Here is a 20,278-nt window from a genome sequence, read left to right on the forward strand (position 1 = left end):
GAGCGCTAAAAAAGAGTCACATGAAGGAAAAAAACAACATGAAGTGCAAAGCATGAACGAACGGGAGAAATAAATTTACAAAGGGAAAAAAAGCAGTGCAAAGGAAAAAACCTAGTAGAAGTTCATCGTCAGGAGGTAGATCGGGGTAGGCGGAAGGGGCGGTGGCCTGCGTTTGTGCGCGGATTGTACCCAAGCCCTTAACGGCCACTAACAGCTTGGAAAGCCCTCGGCGTGCACCTGGGAAGAGGTAGGCGCAGATCTGCTCGAGCGTTTGGAACCCTGCATCAAGTAGAGACACCACCCAGTCAGAGAAGGAGGCCCGTAACCAATCCCACGCGCCTGCCGTGCGCGTGAACCGCACGACCGTGTCTACGGGCACTGGGAGATCGGGGTCGGGGTCAAAGTCGTAATCGGGCTCTAACAGGATAAACGAGTGAGAAAATAAACATAAGGTACACCGTAATACTGCCACCTACGCAGAAAATAAGCTGGATGATGCAAAAAGGTTTCCTTATTTCCCAAACACCAAACCACTATGTAAATCTCAAAAAGGAGTTATTTTAAATATTGTTAAAATTGCCCATTATTAAACCTTCACCCACACCAGTTACAGTTTTCAGTTATAGTCGATTGACTTCGCATCTGGGATCACTGAAACAAAAAGTACACAAACAACAAAACAACACAATGGAATGAATTTGAAAGTAGTGAAAAAAGGTTCTTGGGGAAGATACTAGACGTATAGACATCACAAACAGTCTAGAACTCTTTAGACTGAGGATCTAAGGCCATAACATTTGAATTCCTTCTATTCAGTTGCAGTATTTGTCTTTGATGATTTTGACTCTACTTAAGCCCCCCTCTCACTGGACCCGCGGCATGCTGGCGGCGTCGCTGCATCCTTAACTGGATTTGTGTTACCCTTGACTTTCTAATGGGAATATCATTCAAAACGTACAAGTATGGCCAAAAAGACACACAAAAAGCACAAAGCTTGAAAAGATTTGTTTTCTGTTGATGAAATTTGTTGAGTGCTTTGTCAATTCGATCGGCCGCAGCGACGACGCCAGCGTGCCGTGGGTCCAGTGAGAGGGGGGTTTGAGAACTGGAATCATGGGCCGCCCCAAAGCATGTAGATCCTCCTGGCTTCTCTTCATGGCAATGATTTTGTAAGTACTAGATGAAGAACAAGTCTGCACATACAATCTTTCATGGTATCTGGTGTGCATGCAGAGAAGTATGGATTTGAAACAGTGTATGTGACTCAGACAGATACAGCAAGTGAGAATGATGAATGAAAGAGGGTCTCTAGTTGGTGACTCAAAAGTTTGTCTCACCTTTTCTTCTTTTTGGGTTAACATCGTCATACCCAGAGAAATCTTCATTTTCCTTCTCAGAGTCTGTGTCTTCCTGTAGAGGATAATGCAGAAGTACATTGTATGGTTTACATACACAAAATTAATGTACATTCGATATGTGCAACATCTTGTGTAAGTCAAACATGACCCAAGTTGTCCAATGAGAACAAGAAAAGATACATTCATCAAATTTGTGGCATCCAAATTTCAAGGCAAGGAGGAATCAAGATCTTGCAGTATCTTTGAATTTGCAGTTGAAAAAAATTGTTACTTATAGTAACACAATGGAAAAAATTATGTATGTCCACTGTGCGAGGGGTCAATACATTGCTGCAATGGATGCTTGCCACATCTATTTATAAAGCTAGGCCTACTACATGTATCAGCAACCTGAACAATTTTCTATCACTGTAGCTATCAATGGACCAGCTAACAGCCATGCTTTCAGCATGGGAATGACTTACCGCCTACATGTACATGTAGAAACCCTATAGGGTTTCTCTATCAACATTGCAATGGAAACTCGTTTGACTTGCCTCTGAATCCCAGTTGAATTTAAAATCTGGGGCTTTCAAGATTTTCTTTTTCGGTGTCGGTGATCCGTCGTTTTCGTCGCCTTCCTCCGCCTCCTCCTCTTCTTGTTCTAGAGCAGTTTTAACCCGCACAATGTCAACTGTGATGGGAAAGAAGACATGTTAGACTACATTGCAGTCATAACTTAAACAGCAATAGCTATCTTAGTTTATCAACACATACAGGTTGAAGACGACAACAACAGAAACACTAGATACCATGCCTTGGAACTTCAAGCCCTGGTTACACATAGCCGAACATGGCCAACCAAGGTTGGTGGTACATGTAGGTCTCGAGCAGTCTGACTAGTTTTAGGTTAAGAGTAAAATTTGACTCCCAAACACACCACTACTGACTTTCAGTCCCAACCACCAACCAACCCATTCATGCAGACCTCCCGTCCACAGCCGAATGCTTTCAAAATTTCAAAACATTCCGTTGGTGCAGCCGAACACCAGCCGTCTGCACTGAACGCCAGCCGACCACAGCAGACTTAGCTCCCGAACCACTCCCAACTACGGTTGGGGTAAAAAGGTCGGGAAGCCATGTTTGGCTATGTGTAACTGGGGGTCTAGGTAAGAGATAAACCGGGCTTACCAGATGGAGTGTGATGGGGGTTTCGTAAACAAAACCGGTGGAGAGGACGTAGAAGGGTTTATGGTGTACACAAAACAGAAGATAACAAGAAACAAATGAATTTAAAAAAATCCAAATAACAAAAACAAAATAGTTTAAATTGCAATATATCAAAGTAGGAATAGGAATAGAGGAATAAAAAATTATATCATGTGTAATCTAAGAAACTATCATGATCTGTTGTTTTGATACATGTATTTTGAAAAAGAAAACCATACTATGAAAGCCCCTGGAAAGATGAAATCCTTATAAACCAAGACCCATTTAACATATCCTAATTCTTACACCTCAGCCACCAAAATTGACATTTCTGATGAAGCAATGATGTTTTTTTTTTACGGAAACAAGTTATTAAAAAAGGGATGCGACCTTTTGTACCCTTGCTAATAACACCCAGAATCACCGTTTCCATGACCTGCCACCGTATATGGCTGGAATATCGAGGTGAAAAACTCACCATTTGAAAAGAAAACCTGAATCTCAGGAATTGGAAGCTTTACTCCTGAGAACAAATAAGGACTGTTTTGAGCTTCCCTTGGGAGATCTCCTTTCCTAGATCTTTATTTATTATTTTGTCTCTAATCTTTAAAGAATTAACTATGAGGGTCTCAAAAACTCCACCCCCAAAATGACACGGTCTTTACTTACCCGAAACTTTAAAAAAAGTAAATATCAATTCATTATAACTCAATGTGATGGCTGGCATGATTATCACAGCAATCCTAGACTAAGTTTTGTCTCAATGATAAATTACATATCCCCAAATTCTTTTATTGCAAATTCCTGCCCATAGGCTAATATCAAGTACATGTACATGTAACATCAAGGAGGTTATTATATAGGTCTATATAACCTCCTTGGTAACACGGAGTGGACGGACAGACAATGATGAACAATATAACATATGACTGCTCTAGTCTTAACTATACTGACACTAAGTTCTAACTTATTGGGTTCGGCTTCTTTTTCCGAGACAGTGGAAGACGAATGATCCCACTTTTTCTGTAATATGTGGGTTTTGTGATGTTAAGCGGAGAGTGGATTTCTTTTCGTCTGAAAACGTGGAGAAATTAGGATGGAAATTTATACTGACTTGTCTGACTCTTGACCAGTTGGTTCCTTCTGCTGACAGGCTTGAGTTTGGGCAGCTCCTTGATTTCGTCCATGATGCGTTCGTGAAGCGTCTTCTCTTCCGGCGGCGGCGGCTTCAACTGGCGATTCTTAGCCTGTGAAAACGACACAACCAGGGATACCCTAAATACCCTTCCTCTGCAGGAGCTGGGCTGGTAGTGAAGGCAGATCTGAAATGTTCTGCAGTTGTGAACCCTGACACTGTAATTTGATGTTGTATACATAGGGGCTGACCAGAATTGTTATGGTGATTAAACATGTCCTGTATAGCATAGCAAATTTTCTAATCACTCCCCGACTGAATGCCATTTTATGGCAATATGTGCGTTGTTTTGAAATACATGTACGAAGGAATATCTATATCATCATCCACTATATTAAGTCTAAAGAATGAGTAAAAAGTATGACATTGTTTTGGTTTGAATCAACCCTGTATGTTACTTTAAGGCTCTGTCCATACACAGTTGACTGTTGCCATTTTCGGAGCCACAGTTGGCTCTTGTTGTGTGCATGTTAAGTTGACTGGGATATCCTATTAGCAAGAGAAATTGGGGGCGACAGGTCCATAAACAAACTAGCAAGATGACAGTGTTGTACACTGGTCTTCTTATATTTCAGCTGTAATTCCTTGTTTCTTAAAGGCAACCAAAGCAATATTAGGGCCCAAAAAAGTGACATTTAAAAAAATCATGAAATCTTCATGGTAGTGACATTTACTAACTTTGTTTAGCACATTTAATAACTTTGAGCATTTTAAAACCGCACACCAATTGTGCCGTATGATGATCCCCTTAGATTTGCAAGCCTACAAAAACGCCAGCCACAATTTTAAGTGAGTTCCCACATCACAACAACGTCGTCCTTTTGTATCATGGATGTTGCTATACATTGTGATGGACCAGGTGTTGTTTGAACTAATCATTTGTATAAAAATGACTGAATAAATTGACTTTCAAAATCTGATTTTCAGGCCCTAATATCGCTTGGGTTTCCTTTAAGACAATTTTGTTAGTTCAACCCCAAAAAAGTGTGGTGTTTACGTCAATGATTAAATGGAGGTTAGAATATCGAAGACATCCAAGTACTATATGTAAGATACACAAGGTAACAGTTACTCAAGCAACTGGATAGATTTTGGAAACAGTCTGACGTTTCAGGTACCATACACTTTCGTCAGTGACTGAAGAAGACCTATGGTTCACCAGGCTTTTAACTAAAAACTATGAATTGACATGTAAATGACTGAGATAAAGACAAATTTTAGATAGTCCAATAACAGGGAACCAAAAGAGTGAATTATTGTTTTGGGCATATCTGTTTGTATGTGTGTCTGTGCTTCTAACTACATTGTAAGGGGGTGGGGAGGGGGGTGAAGTCTACTGTCTCTGTTTACCATGTTTCTGGGGGTGTAAGATTGTTGTGTACCGATACTAGTGTCTCTATAGATTTTTGACGCGTCCGTAATGGCCTTCACGTGAAAACACAAACCATTCTTGTTTGTTTTAAGCACTCGACTACAAGGTTTTACACAGGATTTAGAAGTCTTGACTAATCATCATTAATTTTAATCACAGCGTAGCAGGGACATACATGTAGAATACTTGTGCATTTGGCACTTGACATGACGGTTTGTGTGCTTTTCCGTAAGACGTAGGCAACCTTTTTTTGATTTTCCTATAATTCGTATGGAAAGTCGTCTTATTCACGTAATTCGTAGCAAGGCGACCACATTTTGCGTAATTGCCTTCCTTGATTTTAGCATAACACATGGTGGATTCATCTGACTTCCGCTTAAAGCGATGTCAGGACCCCCCATGTAGACCCTCTGACATGGAGCTTTGCTCCGACAAACTAAGAGGAGCGACAAAAGTTTAAGAGATGGAAAAATTAAAGAAGTGATCTTTCAGTGACAAAATTGTGAGATGACCAAGTATGGAATGTAACATACCCAATCTATTCTAACAGTGACACATAACAAAAAATTGTCAGTCTTACATCAAAACAGAATATCTGATATGTGGCATCCTGATCAACTTAAGAAACCTAATGGGGTGCTTAAACATGATTTTATGTCATATCTGGGCCGGTATAATGTTCAATACAGGTGTTCCGGACCCGTCTATATTTTACCATACTGCCCGGGCTTTGAAGTCGTGTTGCCCAGGCTTCCATCAAATTATTAGAACATGGTACGTGTGCGCCGGTTGCGCCGGTGTTGAAAATTCGAACACTGGATTCATACGAAGGAATCAATTTTGCTCCAATTTTTGTTCAAGGACACAAAATTCTCTGAACTTCTGGCACATTTCGCATTGAAATGTGTGTTTTTCGGGTTGGTATGACGTAGATATAAAACACAACACGGTGCATTCCGCGTCACCCTTGGTCCCAGCCCTCCCACAGGTCGGCTTTCGGGTGGAAAGTTTTTTTTCTTTCAGATGTTTGTAAGTTCATAGACGTAAGACAGACAGAAGATGTTACAACAAGGAGTTCTGAAGGTGTTGTACCTCAAGGTATCTCCAGACGTGTGCCTGAGCGTGCCAGAGAGACAACAGAAAGACAGAAGTAAGATTTTCAGATTTGAAAAAAATGACAACTTTTGCGGGTGATGCGGTTTAAGCCAAGCCAGCGTGTTTTAAACTGGCAAACAGTGAACGGAATGAAAATCATTGTGAAGTGAAAATAAAATCGCTGGCTTTGGATTGATAGTCCAGTGTGCAGATGAAGAGATTTTAAAGGCTTGTAGCTTGAACTTGGTGTGTTGCTTGTACTTGACCTTGTTATCCAAAATATGTATCAGCAGCGGCAATGCAAATGTATTAGTAGATAAATTAAGGTAAATAAGTTTGGCTGTGTCATTAGCTTCAAGTATAGAGCTGCAATTGTGAGCATATGCTTGGGCCATAGAGGAGAGTAGAAGGATAGCTAGCTTTTTTTCTAAAATACGGGTATTTTGTGTTAAAAAATATGTATAAGTTAGGTTCAGCTGCATGTGTGTACAATGTATGTGTGTGTTAGCTTATTATTGTTCATTGTGATACATTAACAATTAGTTTAGCGGGCATGTTTTGTTATGATTTAGTTGGGGGTATGTTGCAGTTAGCAGGGAGCATGGAGTCTGTGGACATGTCATAACATGAGAACTCTGTACAACTACAATTAGAACGTTTTCTAAATTAATAGAAATTGCAGCAAGTAATAACTTAACATAACCTACACACAGTTATATTTAACTCATAATATATAATACAATAGATATACCTATTAGTATACATATTAAATCTGTAGTCTGATGCGTAACATACAATTGTGTATACAAATGTACTCAAGATAGTTGAGTAACCTACATGTAGCCTGAAGTTATGAAATCCCATATTTGCATAAAGTATCAGATTATGGTCAATGTGTATTTACAGCAAAGTATATTGAAGATATTTTACTAAAAATAGTGTTTACAACATAATGTTGTATACAAATTACATGATTGAGATCCTTAAATGCAAAAAATAAACAAAATCATAATCTACTGCTTTTGTGTTATGTATCAAAATGTTGTTAGCATCCTCTCTTATTATATATAGGCACAGTCATTCTGTTACATTAGATTCAAAGTTGGCATCTACAAAGTAGTAAATGTAAGAGAACATTAGTCTAAAAGGTCAAAGGTCAAACAAGCAAATTCGATACATACTGCTGAAAGCGGCGGGCGCGATCGGATAAATTCTAGGATGACATCGTGAGCATTCTTCTGCAGTTTTTCCATGACCTGGGGCGGCTCACCATCAACCTGGGGGTCATAGGTCAGAGGTCAGGTGGCAACATGCAACGGTCACAGTTCACAGACACCCTGAGCTCTTTCTTCCCCACTCACAATCTCATTCCGATGACAAAACTTTCATGCCCAACATTCCCATAGTTTTCCACACAACGAGTCCACACTGTGTTGTAATGCACCGCACATCATATAAACGTGTTTATTACGACTATGTTAAACCCCCAGGTCTTCGTGCAACAACAAGCGCATTGCCGTAGTTAGTATGCCATTCTGTAAGTATGTCAGAGACACGATGCTAAGGTTAGAACGAATTGCAGCGCTTTGTTTGCCATGTCGGCTGGACAGACATGTTACTGCTAGCCTTGCTGCAGGATTGCTCGCTTGCTTGCTGGTTATACTTTTGATTGACAGAAGGGCAAGCATTTCTCCCACCTGCTCTTTATATCACTCACCCATGAATTCACCTCTTCTGGCTGGAAAACAATGTGAAATAAAAGAGATCTGACTACAAGAGGATTAAACAGAAAGTCCTTGCACACCAGAAATTACCTTGCAGACTGAGTTAAAGTTGTCGGCACAACTCAAGGATTGAACAAGGTTGATACAACTCTTTGCAGTCACAATTGCAAGATGCTTGATTTTTGATTGGATAAACCTTTTATTGATTTAGCAAATCATTAATTAAAAAAAGTAGAAAAATATCAATCTCATGTAACATGCAAGGAAAGAAACCAATATTTTTAAGGACAAATGTAAGAATCAATTTTTGTACCACTGTAACGGTTGTATTTGGTCAGGAGCACACAAGTTAATCAGTTAAGATCCCCAAATAAACACCAGTACAGAAGCATCTTCTATTAACCATAATTTCCATGTGCATTGGATGCATCCTTATACCACTGATTCAGACTCAAGTGATTTGCATACATGTAGAATTGTATTTTATCTAAGCCATTGCCATGAGTACCCACCATCGAGTGCACAACATGGCTGACTTGGATAAAATCTTATAGAGGGCACCTAATTTTGCTGCAGAAAAGCCTTAAAAGCTACATATGTCAAAAACATTATGTAGATATTCATGCTTATACATGCTGGATGGAAGGCAGAGTCTACAACATGTAAGAACTGCTCATGAAGGAAAGAAAAGAAGAAAAACATTTTCACACAACCCTTCCCCCATTCTTCTTGATCCATCCTTCACATCCTCATCTGCATTTCAGCCTCCACCAAAACAAAGCTAAAAGAAAGTCATCCACCCTGAGACTTTGCCAAAAATCTGCATTTCAGCCTCCACCAAAACAAAGCTAAAAGAAAGGCATCCACCCTGAGTCTTTGCCAAAAAATCTACATTTCAGCCTCCACCAAATCAATTTGAAAGGTAAAAGAAAGGCATCCACCCTGAGGCTTTGCCAAAAATCTGTAAATCAAAGCTAAAAGAAAGTCATCCACCCTGAGGCTTTGCCAAAAATCTGTATTTCAGCCTCCACCAAATCAAAGCTAAAAGAAAGGCATCTACCCTGAGGCTTTGCCAAAAAATCTGCATTTCAGCCTCCACCAAATCAAAGGTAAAAGAATGGCATCCACCCTGAGGCTTTGCCAAAAAGGGGAGAGTGATTACCATGACTTTTCTGAGCACGTATCTTCTGGACCTGATGTCGTCCATGAGGATTTCGTACGGCGTGAGTTCCCACTCCATCGGCCCCGTGTTGTGTTCCACCACGACCTTCTTCAGGTGCACGCCGGACCGCAAGTCTTTCATCACCTGCATCCATAACCGCGCCTGGAGGAAAACACAATAATTTAAACACCTGCACTTGAAAGTTCATCTGTGCTGGTAGAAGTCATTTTGGATCAAAGTTGAACTGTAATTTCCAACACAAAAAATTCAACGGGGATGCCATAAACTTTCTACAACTTATGATCCTATCTACATAATGACTTTAATGTGACGTCACAGAAGACAGAATCAGTTGAAAATTTGGGTACGTCCAATTTTTTAGCATTGCAAATTACGGTTCAACTTTGATATAGAACATTCTAAACACAACCTTCTTAAGTTGCTGAATGAGATGCAAAAACTGGCCATGACAATATCATGTGATGCTAAAAGAAAACTTTAAGATGTTTATACAAGTATGTGGAAAGGACTTGATTGATACAAGGTATGTCTATGTACAAGAGGATCTAGAGATTGAAATTGTTTTTACTCCAGCTCCATTGTAGTATGACACTAGATAGATCAAGTACTACTTCCAAAAAGTCCATTTCAAAAAAATCTTTTTTAAACAATTCTTACCCATTCTTCCTTTGCTAGTTGAAGTTGATCCAAGTCTTCATCATCCACGTCACCAATTTCATCTGCCATTTCTCGCAAGGCCTGCACAAGGAAGGAAAATTACAATGAACATTTCAAACATTTGGAGCTGCATTCCTCACACACCAGCAGCGACACCTAGCTGCAATGTGAAGTAGACCGTACGGTTGTCGTATTATCTTGAGTATTTAGGTTACAGACGGTCATTGGTATGTCAGCTTAAGGTATTAACTCTGTGGTTGTGTATCTTTGTCATCCAGTGATTAACCAACCTGATAAAACTATTCACAGAATATTTCAAACATTTGCAGTAAATTTTCTTCTGATTGAAAAGAGAGTCTGAAAAATCTATCTTCAAATTGCAGGTTGCAGGTAGGAATTTTGACACATGATTTTTTAACCAAGCATGGAATAATTAGAGCTTTTAGTGAACTCTGACCTCTTTTCCCATGGATATCTTGGCGAGGAAGGAGGTGAGTTCCTGACACTCGGCCACGAGCGCTCGGCAGACGGCCTGGTAGTGTCCGGCTGCCTCCGACGGGTTTTGTAGGTGGGACGCACATAACTGTAAAATAACAAAAAGATGTTAATCATGTGGCACTGCACCCATATGCTTGTTGACAGTTTTTCGTCAACAGCATCAATTGATATGCCACAGCCTTCAACTGATCTTGTAGGTGGATGCATATAACTGAAAAACAACAAAAAGATCTGTTCGTCATGTGACACCTGTACTGTACCAAATTCATTACAATTTTCTTGGCAACAGCATACAAGTGCATACGCCTCAATCAGACCTTGTATGAGGGATGCACCTGTACATAGCTGCAAAATCACCCTGTCCAACAAATCATCATCATGTCAAGTCAAAGTTTATTGCAGTTTTCCTGAATTAATAGCTGCTCTGACAAGCTTTGCAGGTGGGACGCACAAAACTGCTGCAAAACAAATGTTATGGGGGAATACAATCATCTAAAAGATGTCTAATAATTCTATAGACAGGTGATTTTTCTGGGGGAAATGTGTAGCAGTGCCTCTAACATTGTGAAAACGTGACTGGAAAACAATGGAGACAGGGAATTGGGACATACATGTACAGCTATATTTCTGTCTTATAAAGAATTTGAATGACACCAAAATATGATCATGGTACAAATTATGATTATAATTTGCATCATAATGTTAACACACACAGTAACAATGTTACCCAGTCAGGCCATATGCATGATCACAGAATATTTCGTCCTTATTTTATGGAGAATGCAAAATTAAATCTAACATGGGTATATGGTAATATTAATTAAGATCAGAAGGGATCACAATTGTGAACAAATATATGAAACCTGCCTGAATACCTTATTGTAAAATTACTGTACATACATGTATAATTATCATAATCAAACACAGCTAGACCTATATCATACATGTACATGTAGATTATATCATTATACGTTATTTCAAAGGTGTGAAACAAAGTGGATGTACGGTACAGTACCCCCAAAACATTTTGTAGTGTCTAAATCTCACACAAAGAACACCTAACTCAATGGTATTAGCACCAATTTTACACTTGAAGTTTTAAATTACAAGCTAAGTTGTAACTTTCAGGAACAGAGAATGTTTTGGTTATCCTACAAAGGTACCCCTACCTTTTCACAGAGGAGCTGAGAATTCTGTAGCCCTCTAAAAAGGGGCCGACCACTCAAATGGCTTATCACGCACCACCAAAAGACTGCCACCTCACCGGTAATTTACAAATTAGGCCTCGGGACGTAGAACGGGATTCGAACCACTGATCTTTTGACACAAAAGCAGGATGGCTAACTGTATAACCGCTGCACATAAATATGCCGCGTAAGTATTAGCCTTCAGGCAAGTTGAATGAGAGCCAGCTTTTTTTCAGATACACTACAAAAGCACAGACCTTGTAATCTATATCAACCTCCGCATGCAAATATCCAAGCTCTCTCTTGGTGACAATGGTTGTTCCACTAATCATTGGGTGGATTTGAACCTTTGTTACTTCATGTATTGAGAAGCTAAAATCGGCACCCAGGCCGCTTTTCATTGAGGTCATGAGGAAAGAGGTCGTGGGATTAGGATTTTCCTCTAAACTTGTTTTGCAATGACAACTATAACTTGTGCAGCATACAAATCCCTGAAACCAAATCAATGCTGGCTGCTTTAGATTAAACCCATGGGCCGATAATTTACAATTTACATGTAGATACTATACTAACTCGGGTGACACCCATGCTATGTACATGCACATGTATTTCTTTATAGATATGCATGGAAGCTATAATCTTCATTAATTTCACCTACTGGCTGAACTTCAAGGTGAATATTCAAGGTGAATACTAACATGATTAATCTGCCAGGTTACATAATTCCGCCACTTTGACAAACAGTGGGTTTGAGAGATCTCTAGTGCAGCACCCCCCAGGCATGCACAGTTTAGATAATATACAGGAGTGCATTATACTGGGGGACGTTGGGTTGGAGATTTGTTTGGATGTATCGTTTCAAGGCGGCGGAATTATGTATACCTGGTGGAATTATGTTTACTTACTTAGTAGATGCCAATAATCATTGTACAACGTACGTCACAGTGTATTATGAAGATGATATTATCATCATATGATAATGATGACTACATTATAGCAATAGCCTGTTAAAAGATATTGTGGACCTGAATAAACAAATTCAAACAACACTGCATACATGTACATATCATAACACTGCATCAAGGAAGGAATACCTTTTCTGAGGCACCATCCCACTGCAACCAAACTGTCACTTGGCAAATGTACAGCAAACCACATACATGTACATCCCTCCATGGTGTGGTTTGTTTTGATTTGGAATATAGAATTACTATATTACACAGGAGGTTTTCTGGCAGAATTTCAACTCTGTTGATATCCGAATCAGAATAAAGACAGTATGCAGTACTAATTACCCAAAACAATATCAAATATCAAAACTGATAAACCATGCAATATTTCGAGTCATAAAAACATTGCACAATTTACCATATAACAGCAGTGTCGCTGTCAGATCGATTGAATCACCGACATCATTAATAGAGACAAAGTGGATAGAGTAACCATAATCCAATTAGCGTTGATACAGTGATAATACTCAAGTCCTAACATTGATTGACAGGTAATGTGTGATGTTTTCCCTTACCTGAAGGGCAATCAAGGTGATACAGATGGAAATACAGCTGAGCACCAGTAGGATATAGAAGAGGGAGATGGTCACGGACAAGAAAACCACAAAAACAAAACAACATCTGACAACAGGTGGGCTGGGAACGCTCATTTATCCTGCCTCATCGGAGAAGCCAAATCTAATTATAGGGGAGGGAAGCGTAACGGGGGCGGGTGACATAGCGTCGCAGTTGGACGAGCTGCGGCCATGGCGGAGCATTTTCATCACGTTATGGTAATCATCTCCCTCGCATCCCCGCAGCAAGGCCTCCCTGTTTAGTTCCAGTTCATGGAGCTGATTGGTTGGTTTCTCCGTTGTAGTGACGGCAGGGCTGGCATAATGTACTTGGAGGGAGGTCTGCTCTATACTGAAGGGGTTTTACTGGAGATTTATCATACAAAATCCTGCATAGAAAATCTGTTTTGAAAATGATAGAATATTGACTTAAGTATAAACAGAAAGCAAGCAACATGGGTTGTTGGAGGTTTTAACCATTGCCTAAAATACAAACTTTTAATTCAAAATTTGTTTATATATACATTAATGAAGAACATTTTGTTTATTCTGACTATTGTTCAAAACAAATATCCAATGACATAATTGTCTGTAGTGCTTTCTTTTCCTGTGATATATGTCTGTACATGTAACGTTATATTTGTATATACCTGACAGTGTGTTTTTTCCCAGATTGTATTTTTAATGTTTGTGCCCAGGGTCATCTGAAAAGCAGATCTATAGATCTGAGATGTCCCCTGGTAAAATAAATAAAATTGTTTGAATGTTTAAATTGTTTGTTTATTATTGAATATCAAAAAACAAGGTTGTTGTTTACCAAAATGTGTTAACTTTTTTGGTTAAACTGCTTTAAAAATGAGTATAATAGTACTGATGTTTGATTGACACTTTGGATTCTCTGAAAAGAGTTCACGTTCAAGTATTGATGCAATTACACGCCTGTCACTCACATATCAAGTATACAGCCGTTTGGTCGGGCCCTACAGGCTTTATCACAGTCCGTATTGTGAAATCTCAACCCCGAGTGACCTTAGCAATCTCCAGTACTGATTGTAGACTGACCAGGAAATGGCCTCTCTCATCTCCTACCAGTGTTAAGCATTCAGGGCAGGTTTCTCTCTGTCTCCCACCAATGTTTCCTATTCAGGTCAGGTCTGCCTGTCACAGTGACACTATGATACATGTATTTATGCTCTGTGAGAGGATTCCTGATTGAGAGTCTGTATAGAGACCCGGTTACACATAGCCCAACATGCCTCCAGACAACCAGCCAACCAAGGTTGGCGCTAGGTTGAGAGCAATTTAAGAGTCTGATCAGTTTTAGATGAAGAGTCAAATTTGACTCCCAAACACTCGCTGACCACTACTGACTTACTTACCAACCACCAGCCAACCCATTCCAGACCTCCAGTTCACAGCCAAATGTCTTTAAACGTTCAAAACATTCAGCTGGCGCAGCCGAACACCAGCCAACCGTGCTGAACACCAGTCGACCTAGCTCCCGAACCACTCCAAAACCATGGTTGGGAGGCCATGTTCGGCTATGTGTACTGACAGTGCGAAAGCGTGGGAGGGGTACAAAAACACTTCTTCTTTATATGGGGCATATAAAGAATAAAACTGAGTAAATTGGTAAATACACCACTCTAGATCTGATTTTGAAATTAGCCTGCCAGTAAATAAAGCAGGGCACTAATCAATTTGGACCTACTTCTGAACAACACTTTGAATGGCTCATTCTGGTCATGAAATTTTTTTGGCAGGGAAAACCAGTCTGCCAAAGGTGGCAGACTACACATCTTGGAGTTGTGCCATTGCAAGCTGTATCTGACACACCGGATGTAAGGGAATAAATGACATCAACAACTAGATATCAGGAGACTCTCAACTGATTTAAGTAGTCTGGAGACATACGTTGTGTAGCGCTTAGGGATCAATTATCTTTTATGCTACACATTCTTCAATGAATCTCAATGCAGTGTTCGTCAACTTGAGTAAAATTGATATTCTCCAAGCAGAGGCTTCGATCGAGAGGGGTAGTTTTGTCCGGGATTTTAACGTTCCTCTCCTCTCACCTCTGCAAGATATCAGAAGGCATCAAGCCTTTTAAATCTAATCACTTTGACACATAAAGGCCATTTTGAAAGTAGGTGCTAAGTCTGCCAAGGGATTCTAGTGTTTCTGCCCTCGCGCCACAGGTGTTTCCGGTCTGCCGGTCCAGAAACGCAGTGATCCACTGTACATACTTTGGGAAAAGAAAATGGTCGTTTAGAACTACTGTAGACAGTTCAGTGTAACAGTATAACGCCTACTTTGATTCCTTAAAAACATTTATCATCATGTGTGGAATGTTTACGTTATGTTATGATGCTTTCAATCTGGCGGGAGCCATTCAAAGTGATTGTGGGGGAGACAGCAGGGTGCCCGCCCGGCTGGCTGCACACTCCCCAAGTTACCGGAGCCGCGCTAATCCCCGGGCAGTAAAACTCTTTGCCTAACGATAAATTAATGGTACAAAGGGAGGGGCAGCAACACCGATTCTGAAAGAACAGCCCCGCCCTTATGCGTTATGAGGCAGAGGTGAGAGGAGAGGAACGTTAAAATCCCGGACAAAACTACCCCTCTCGATCGAAGCCTCTGCTTGGAGAATATAAAATTGACAGGTGCCTTTATTTTTTCGTCTTAATTATCACTCTTCCTCAGGTGATGAAAAGGAAGGACAAAAGGATTGCTCAAAATGCTCCCTCTATATCATCCGCTTTGCCAAGTTCAAGTCATTCCAAGAAATTACCATCAAAACTACAACATAAGCACTCATACCGTATCTCATTGGATGCCAGCTATAGTAATTTTACCAATTTTAGTATCATTCAGTACAATTTCAGGCTGGGTAAGATGCATGGTTGACTTCTCTGTATCCATCCGGTGATAATAATGGTTACTGTTTGAAGAAAGTATTTTGCAAACCCATTTTAAAGTTACAGGGAGTTGAGGGATCCATGCCATCCATCAGTGTAACAACAACAGCGATATCAGCACCACGCACATGTGCCACCGACTTGATAACACCTTCCAGAATGTAATCACACCTGTTCTTAATTACTGCAGCACAGGACTGATGCCAAAATCTCTCTCAAGGCCAAAACGAAGCTCTCAACAACTCTCATACACAAACCTCGAGACATCTATTAGATAAACCACTTCAGGTGTGATGCTGCAAAAATAGATACTGGCCAATTTTTAGACTGGCTTTACTACAACTACAATTCACAAAACTAAAATCAAAGCACAACAACAGCTATCTGCCATTTAAAAATAACAACCACGGTATATCCAGATCATAAGATATTAAGACAGGAAGTTCTGCTGCAGTACTTTAATGAGCCGCAAGGGGGCCAAAAATCTAAACATTTTGAAGTCTCATTTAGACCTACCAACATACCAAAATATCAAAACAATCCATCCAAGCATTCTTGAGTTATCAGCCTTGTCAAAACAAGGCGGCAGGTGGCTATTTTCACCGCCTACTTTCAATTTTGTGCCGGCTACTTTTGTGTAGAATTTTAATAAAAAGCACAACTAAATTTTAGTTACAAAAGTTAAGTTTTAAAATGCACATAAAAGTTACCTAGAATATACCAAAAAACATATTTAGGGGGTCTCAATTTACAACTTTTTAGGGGGAGGCCCCCCAGATCCCCCCCTACGGGAGGGGGAGACTGTACCCATCCCCGCGAGCGACTTCTTTGCTCGCATAGGGCCACTACAGGGCCCGCCTGTTACTTTTGAATATTAGCCTCCTACTCCAAAATTTTGTGACAAGGCTGGTTATCATGTTCACACACAGTCACACACACGCACGCACACACGCATACATGTACACACACACACACGTATGCACACAATCGAAAACATACATGCAACCTTCTTCTTCTTGGCCAAGGTAATTATTAGTTAGCGATGACTTTCGGCTGTCCTCTGTCAAACATTTTGACAAAAAGTCTGAAGGAAGACTACTGACAGTGCTGTTCCTCTTAAAAGACGCTAAAAGAGGTTGTGATTTCCAGGGCCCCACTAGCTACATGTATTACCAGAGCCTTACCCTGCTGGAATAACAGGGAGATAAGAGGATGAGGCGACACCTGGCAAACTGAGATAAGAGAGGGTACTCCGCCTACGTAATCAAACCAAAGACAAACAATCGAACAGACGAGACCATTCCATGTTCAGGGCTTGAATCACTCTCTATTTCTGCAATATGGGATTCATGATACTGATATCACTCACACTCACTCACATATATGAGTCTGTATTCTTTAGGGCTGGCCTTTCTCTGCATATCAAAGATGGGTAGAGACAATTCCACATTTTGTTGCCTTTTGTTCGAACATTTTCAAAACTTTTGTAACAATCTGAGATAAGTAACTGTTTTGAACAATTTCTAACCTATGCAATGATAAAATTGTATGACTTCCTAAAATATCTTTTATGCACCATATTCTAAATAAAGAGATCTTTGTAGTTGTACAGGCATTTCTAAAATGTTTCAAAAAATATAAATTCTAGCATACTCAAACTCTTATTTTCGATTTAATTTTAACTTGAATATCTTTTTATCAAAAACAGTTCAAAACTATTCAAATATCATCTAAAAAAACATTTTGGTGACTTGCAATGGACTCTGAATGCTTTGTTCCAATGGCAAAAACAATCCAAGATTTTCAATACACAATGTCTTCACTCATTCATCTGAGGAATCTTGTCGAAATTGCTATTTGACGGCAGAACTTCAGATATTAATAGTTCCAAGTAAGACGAAGGCTTGATTTACACACAAGTTTTTGGAGTCGACTTGGGGATGTGTGTGAGGAGCTTTGGGCTGCTCAAGTGGGGTTTTCTTCCTCGAAAACACTACTTGGGTGGCCTAGGGTTCTCCTTGCACAGCCCAACTACAAGCTGACTCAAAAACGTGACACTGTAAACCCAACCTTAGTCATTGATATTTTCTGCACAATTGCAGAAAGAGTTAGCATCCAAACATGACTGCACATGCACAGTGGTGCCAGAACAGACAGTGTTTTATGGAGCTGATCTAAAGCATTTCTCCGGCGCCCTGGGGAAATTGAAGTCCTACTAGTCCGCCAACCATGCGATACCTGACGTATGGGATATATAGGGCACACAGCTGATGATCATGTTGAACAGTGGTCATGAATACAGATCACCATTTGTAGACATTAATTTTTCTCACAATGTCGTCTGATTTGAAGATTTATGACACCTCTTTATCTTTTTCGTTTAATTGCTATTTGTTTGTACTACATACCCGGTAAACCGCCTCATGGCGTAACACACCAGGTTTGTACTGAACAGTACAAGCTGCATATCTGGAAGGATTTATTTTATCCACTCACACGTACACCGGGAAGGGCCCCTGCTCTTTTAGTGTGGTGGGTTCTTTTATGTATGGTGTGGCTCTCCTCATACATGGGACCTCAATTTAACATCCTAACCGAGGGACATTGAAGCTCATTTTCACATGAGTGAAGTGAGGAAATCTGTGTTAAGTGCCTTTCCTGAGGGCACAACCTCAACGGGACAAGTCAGGGACCCAGGATTGAACCCAGGACCTCTGTGTTCTGTCATTATGCTACACCAATGCCACATACCACTTTCCTTTAATTTTGTCTTGCCCTTATATTTCTTCAACTCTAGAAAGAAATGTGCCAACTGCAAATTAAGGGCAGCTCATACACTACCTCAGTAGCAAGAATTAACGCGTAATCGAATTTCAAGAATTCCAAGCCATGTTTTCAGGCCTAACTGTAACCTCAACTTTACAAGTTGCATAAGTAATGCAAGAGCTAAATGATGGTAAAACTTCCACTAATCCAATTATACAAAGCGAGCTGTAGTAATTAGATTATCTCAGGACCCTGGTGATTGGTGGAGAATTTGTCAAAAGTGTAGTGGTTCTCCATCTGGCACTATTGTAAAGACAGACGGTCAACTAGAATTATGCAAAATACATGTAAATAAGGCAATCAGAGATGGCAGACTTCACCTCCTTCTGCCAGAAGCACATAGACGCACCAAAATAACAATTCATCCTAACAAAAGCTAAACATTTTTGACGTAGAAAATGAGGAATGTTCTAAAATGAGGAATGTTCTAAAATATTTTGACAGCCTTCATTTGACAGACAGTCTGGATTTCTGATTACAAATCAAAGTAGCCCACTTTTAATGGTTTTGATTTAAGAGATTACCTTGTCTGGATTTAATCTGAATGCGAGATTAGTGAGATCTCACGTTGATTATCCATCTGTCCCTTTATAATGACAGTCTGGCAGGGTGACAGTATGGCATTGTCCCAGCTGATACATTTGCATAGATGATAGGATGTCATTGACATGTGGTAGTTGAGTGGTTAGCATTCCTACATTTTGACATCAAGGTTGGGTAATCAAATGCTGGCCCATGAAGCTAGCTGTCAGAAAGTTGTAATTCAAATTCAAATATGCTTAGAGTAACTCTATTTCCACTGACTTTTGTGGAACCAAAGACTTTGGCGTCATACTTTGTCCTCAGTCTGAGGTTCGACCACTGTACCTTTTTTAAAGATTTTGAGATATTGTTCACCCCAAAAAGCACTATATATATTCAAGGATACACTGAGCATGCAAAGACCATACAACTTTGTAATGCCATCCAAATCAAAAAATCACATACTTGTACAACTTGCTGTGGAATTGAAAGCTTTATCCCACCCAAATCCCTTTCCTAAACATCTTAAATCCAAAAGCAAAAACAAATCTCCCACACAGCACCCACTTAATTCTCTTCAAAACACACTAAAGTACTCTATACTGTGTCGATAACCAAACGCCCGTACGTTCCTACACTTTAAGTGCAAAGCAGTCCCTTCCAAACCTTTGTCTTATAGTGGAAGCACGGTGGGCTGAAAGTGAACTTAGTATGGCCAGAGGGGGACTTAATCCCGGATTAAGTCTACCTCTTTTGCCCTATCTGAGCACTTTTAGCGTGAAATTTGGTGGACCATGGTCTAGAGTGAGTCCTTCACACCAATTCGGATAGTGAGTCAACCTTCAGTCATCAGTGAGTCCAGGGTCATTAATCACCATAGCTGGAAGCAGACCCAGCACACAGATATAGGAAACTGCCTACCTCAGGGGTTCATCATGGGTATAAATCAATTAGACATGCATGATACTGACTTCTCCCCCAAGGCCCAAGT

At 40.1% G+C, this 20,278-nt stretch overlaps 1 protein-coding gene across 23 annotated transcripts in view; it reads right to left on the reverse strand.

The window, feature by feature from the left end:
• LOC136438106 (protein spire homolog 1-like) overlaps nt 1-20,278 on the reverse strand; it is a 75,085-nt gene that overhangs the window by 14,243 nt on the left and 40,564 nt on the right. For 7 of the 23 annotated variants that reach the window (XM_066432798.1, XM_066432803.1, XM_066432799.1 and 4 more), the window contains exons 4-14: nt 10,230-10,355; nt 9,773-9,853; nt 9,095-9,256; nt 7,926-7,946; nt 7,390-7,485; nt 6,206-6,229; nt 3,661-3,793; nt 3,025-3,069; nt 1,895-2,031; nt 1,338-1,410; nt 112-417 (exon numbers count right to left, since the gene is read on the reverse strand). In XM_066432798.1, the coding sequence (XP_066288895.1) occupies nt 112-417; nt 1,338-1,410; nt 1,895-2,031; nt 3,025-3,069; nt 3,661-3,793; nt 6,206-6,229; nt 7,390-7,485; nt 7,926-7,946; nt 9,095-9,256; nt 9,773-9,853; nt 10,230-10,355 (1,204 nt within the window). Of the gene's footprint in view, nt 1-111; nt 418-1,337; nt 1,411-1,894; nt 2,032-3,024; nt 3,070-3,660; nt 3,803-6,205; nt 6,230-7,389; nt 7,486-7,925; nt 7,947-9,094; nt 9,257-9,772; nt 9,854-10,229; nt 10,356-12,982; nt 13,242-20,278 lie in introns of those variants that run through there. The other 16 variants (XM_066432810.1, XM_066432807.1, XM_066432805.1 and 13 more) reach the window with 13 other exon arrangements.

This window comes from Branchiostoma lanceolatum, chromosome 7, assembly GCF_035083965.1.
Source record: "Branchiostoma lanceolatum isolate klBraLanc5 chromosome 7, klBraLanc5.hap2, whole genome shotgun sequence".
Classification (NCBI taxonomy): Eukaryota; Metazoa; Chordata; class Leptocardii; order Amphioxiformes; family Branchiostomatidae; genus Branchiostoma; species Branchiostoma lanceolatum.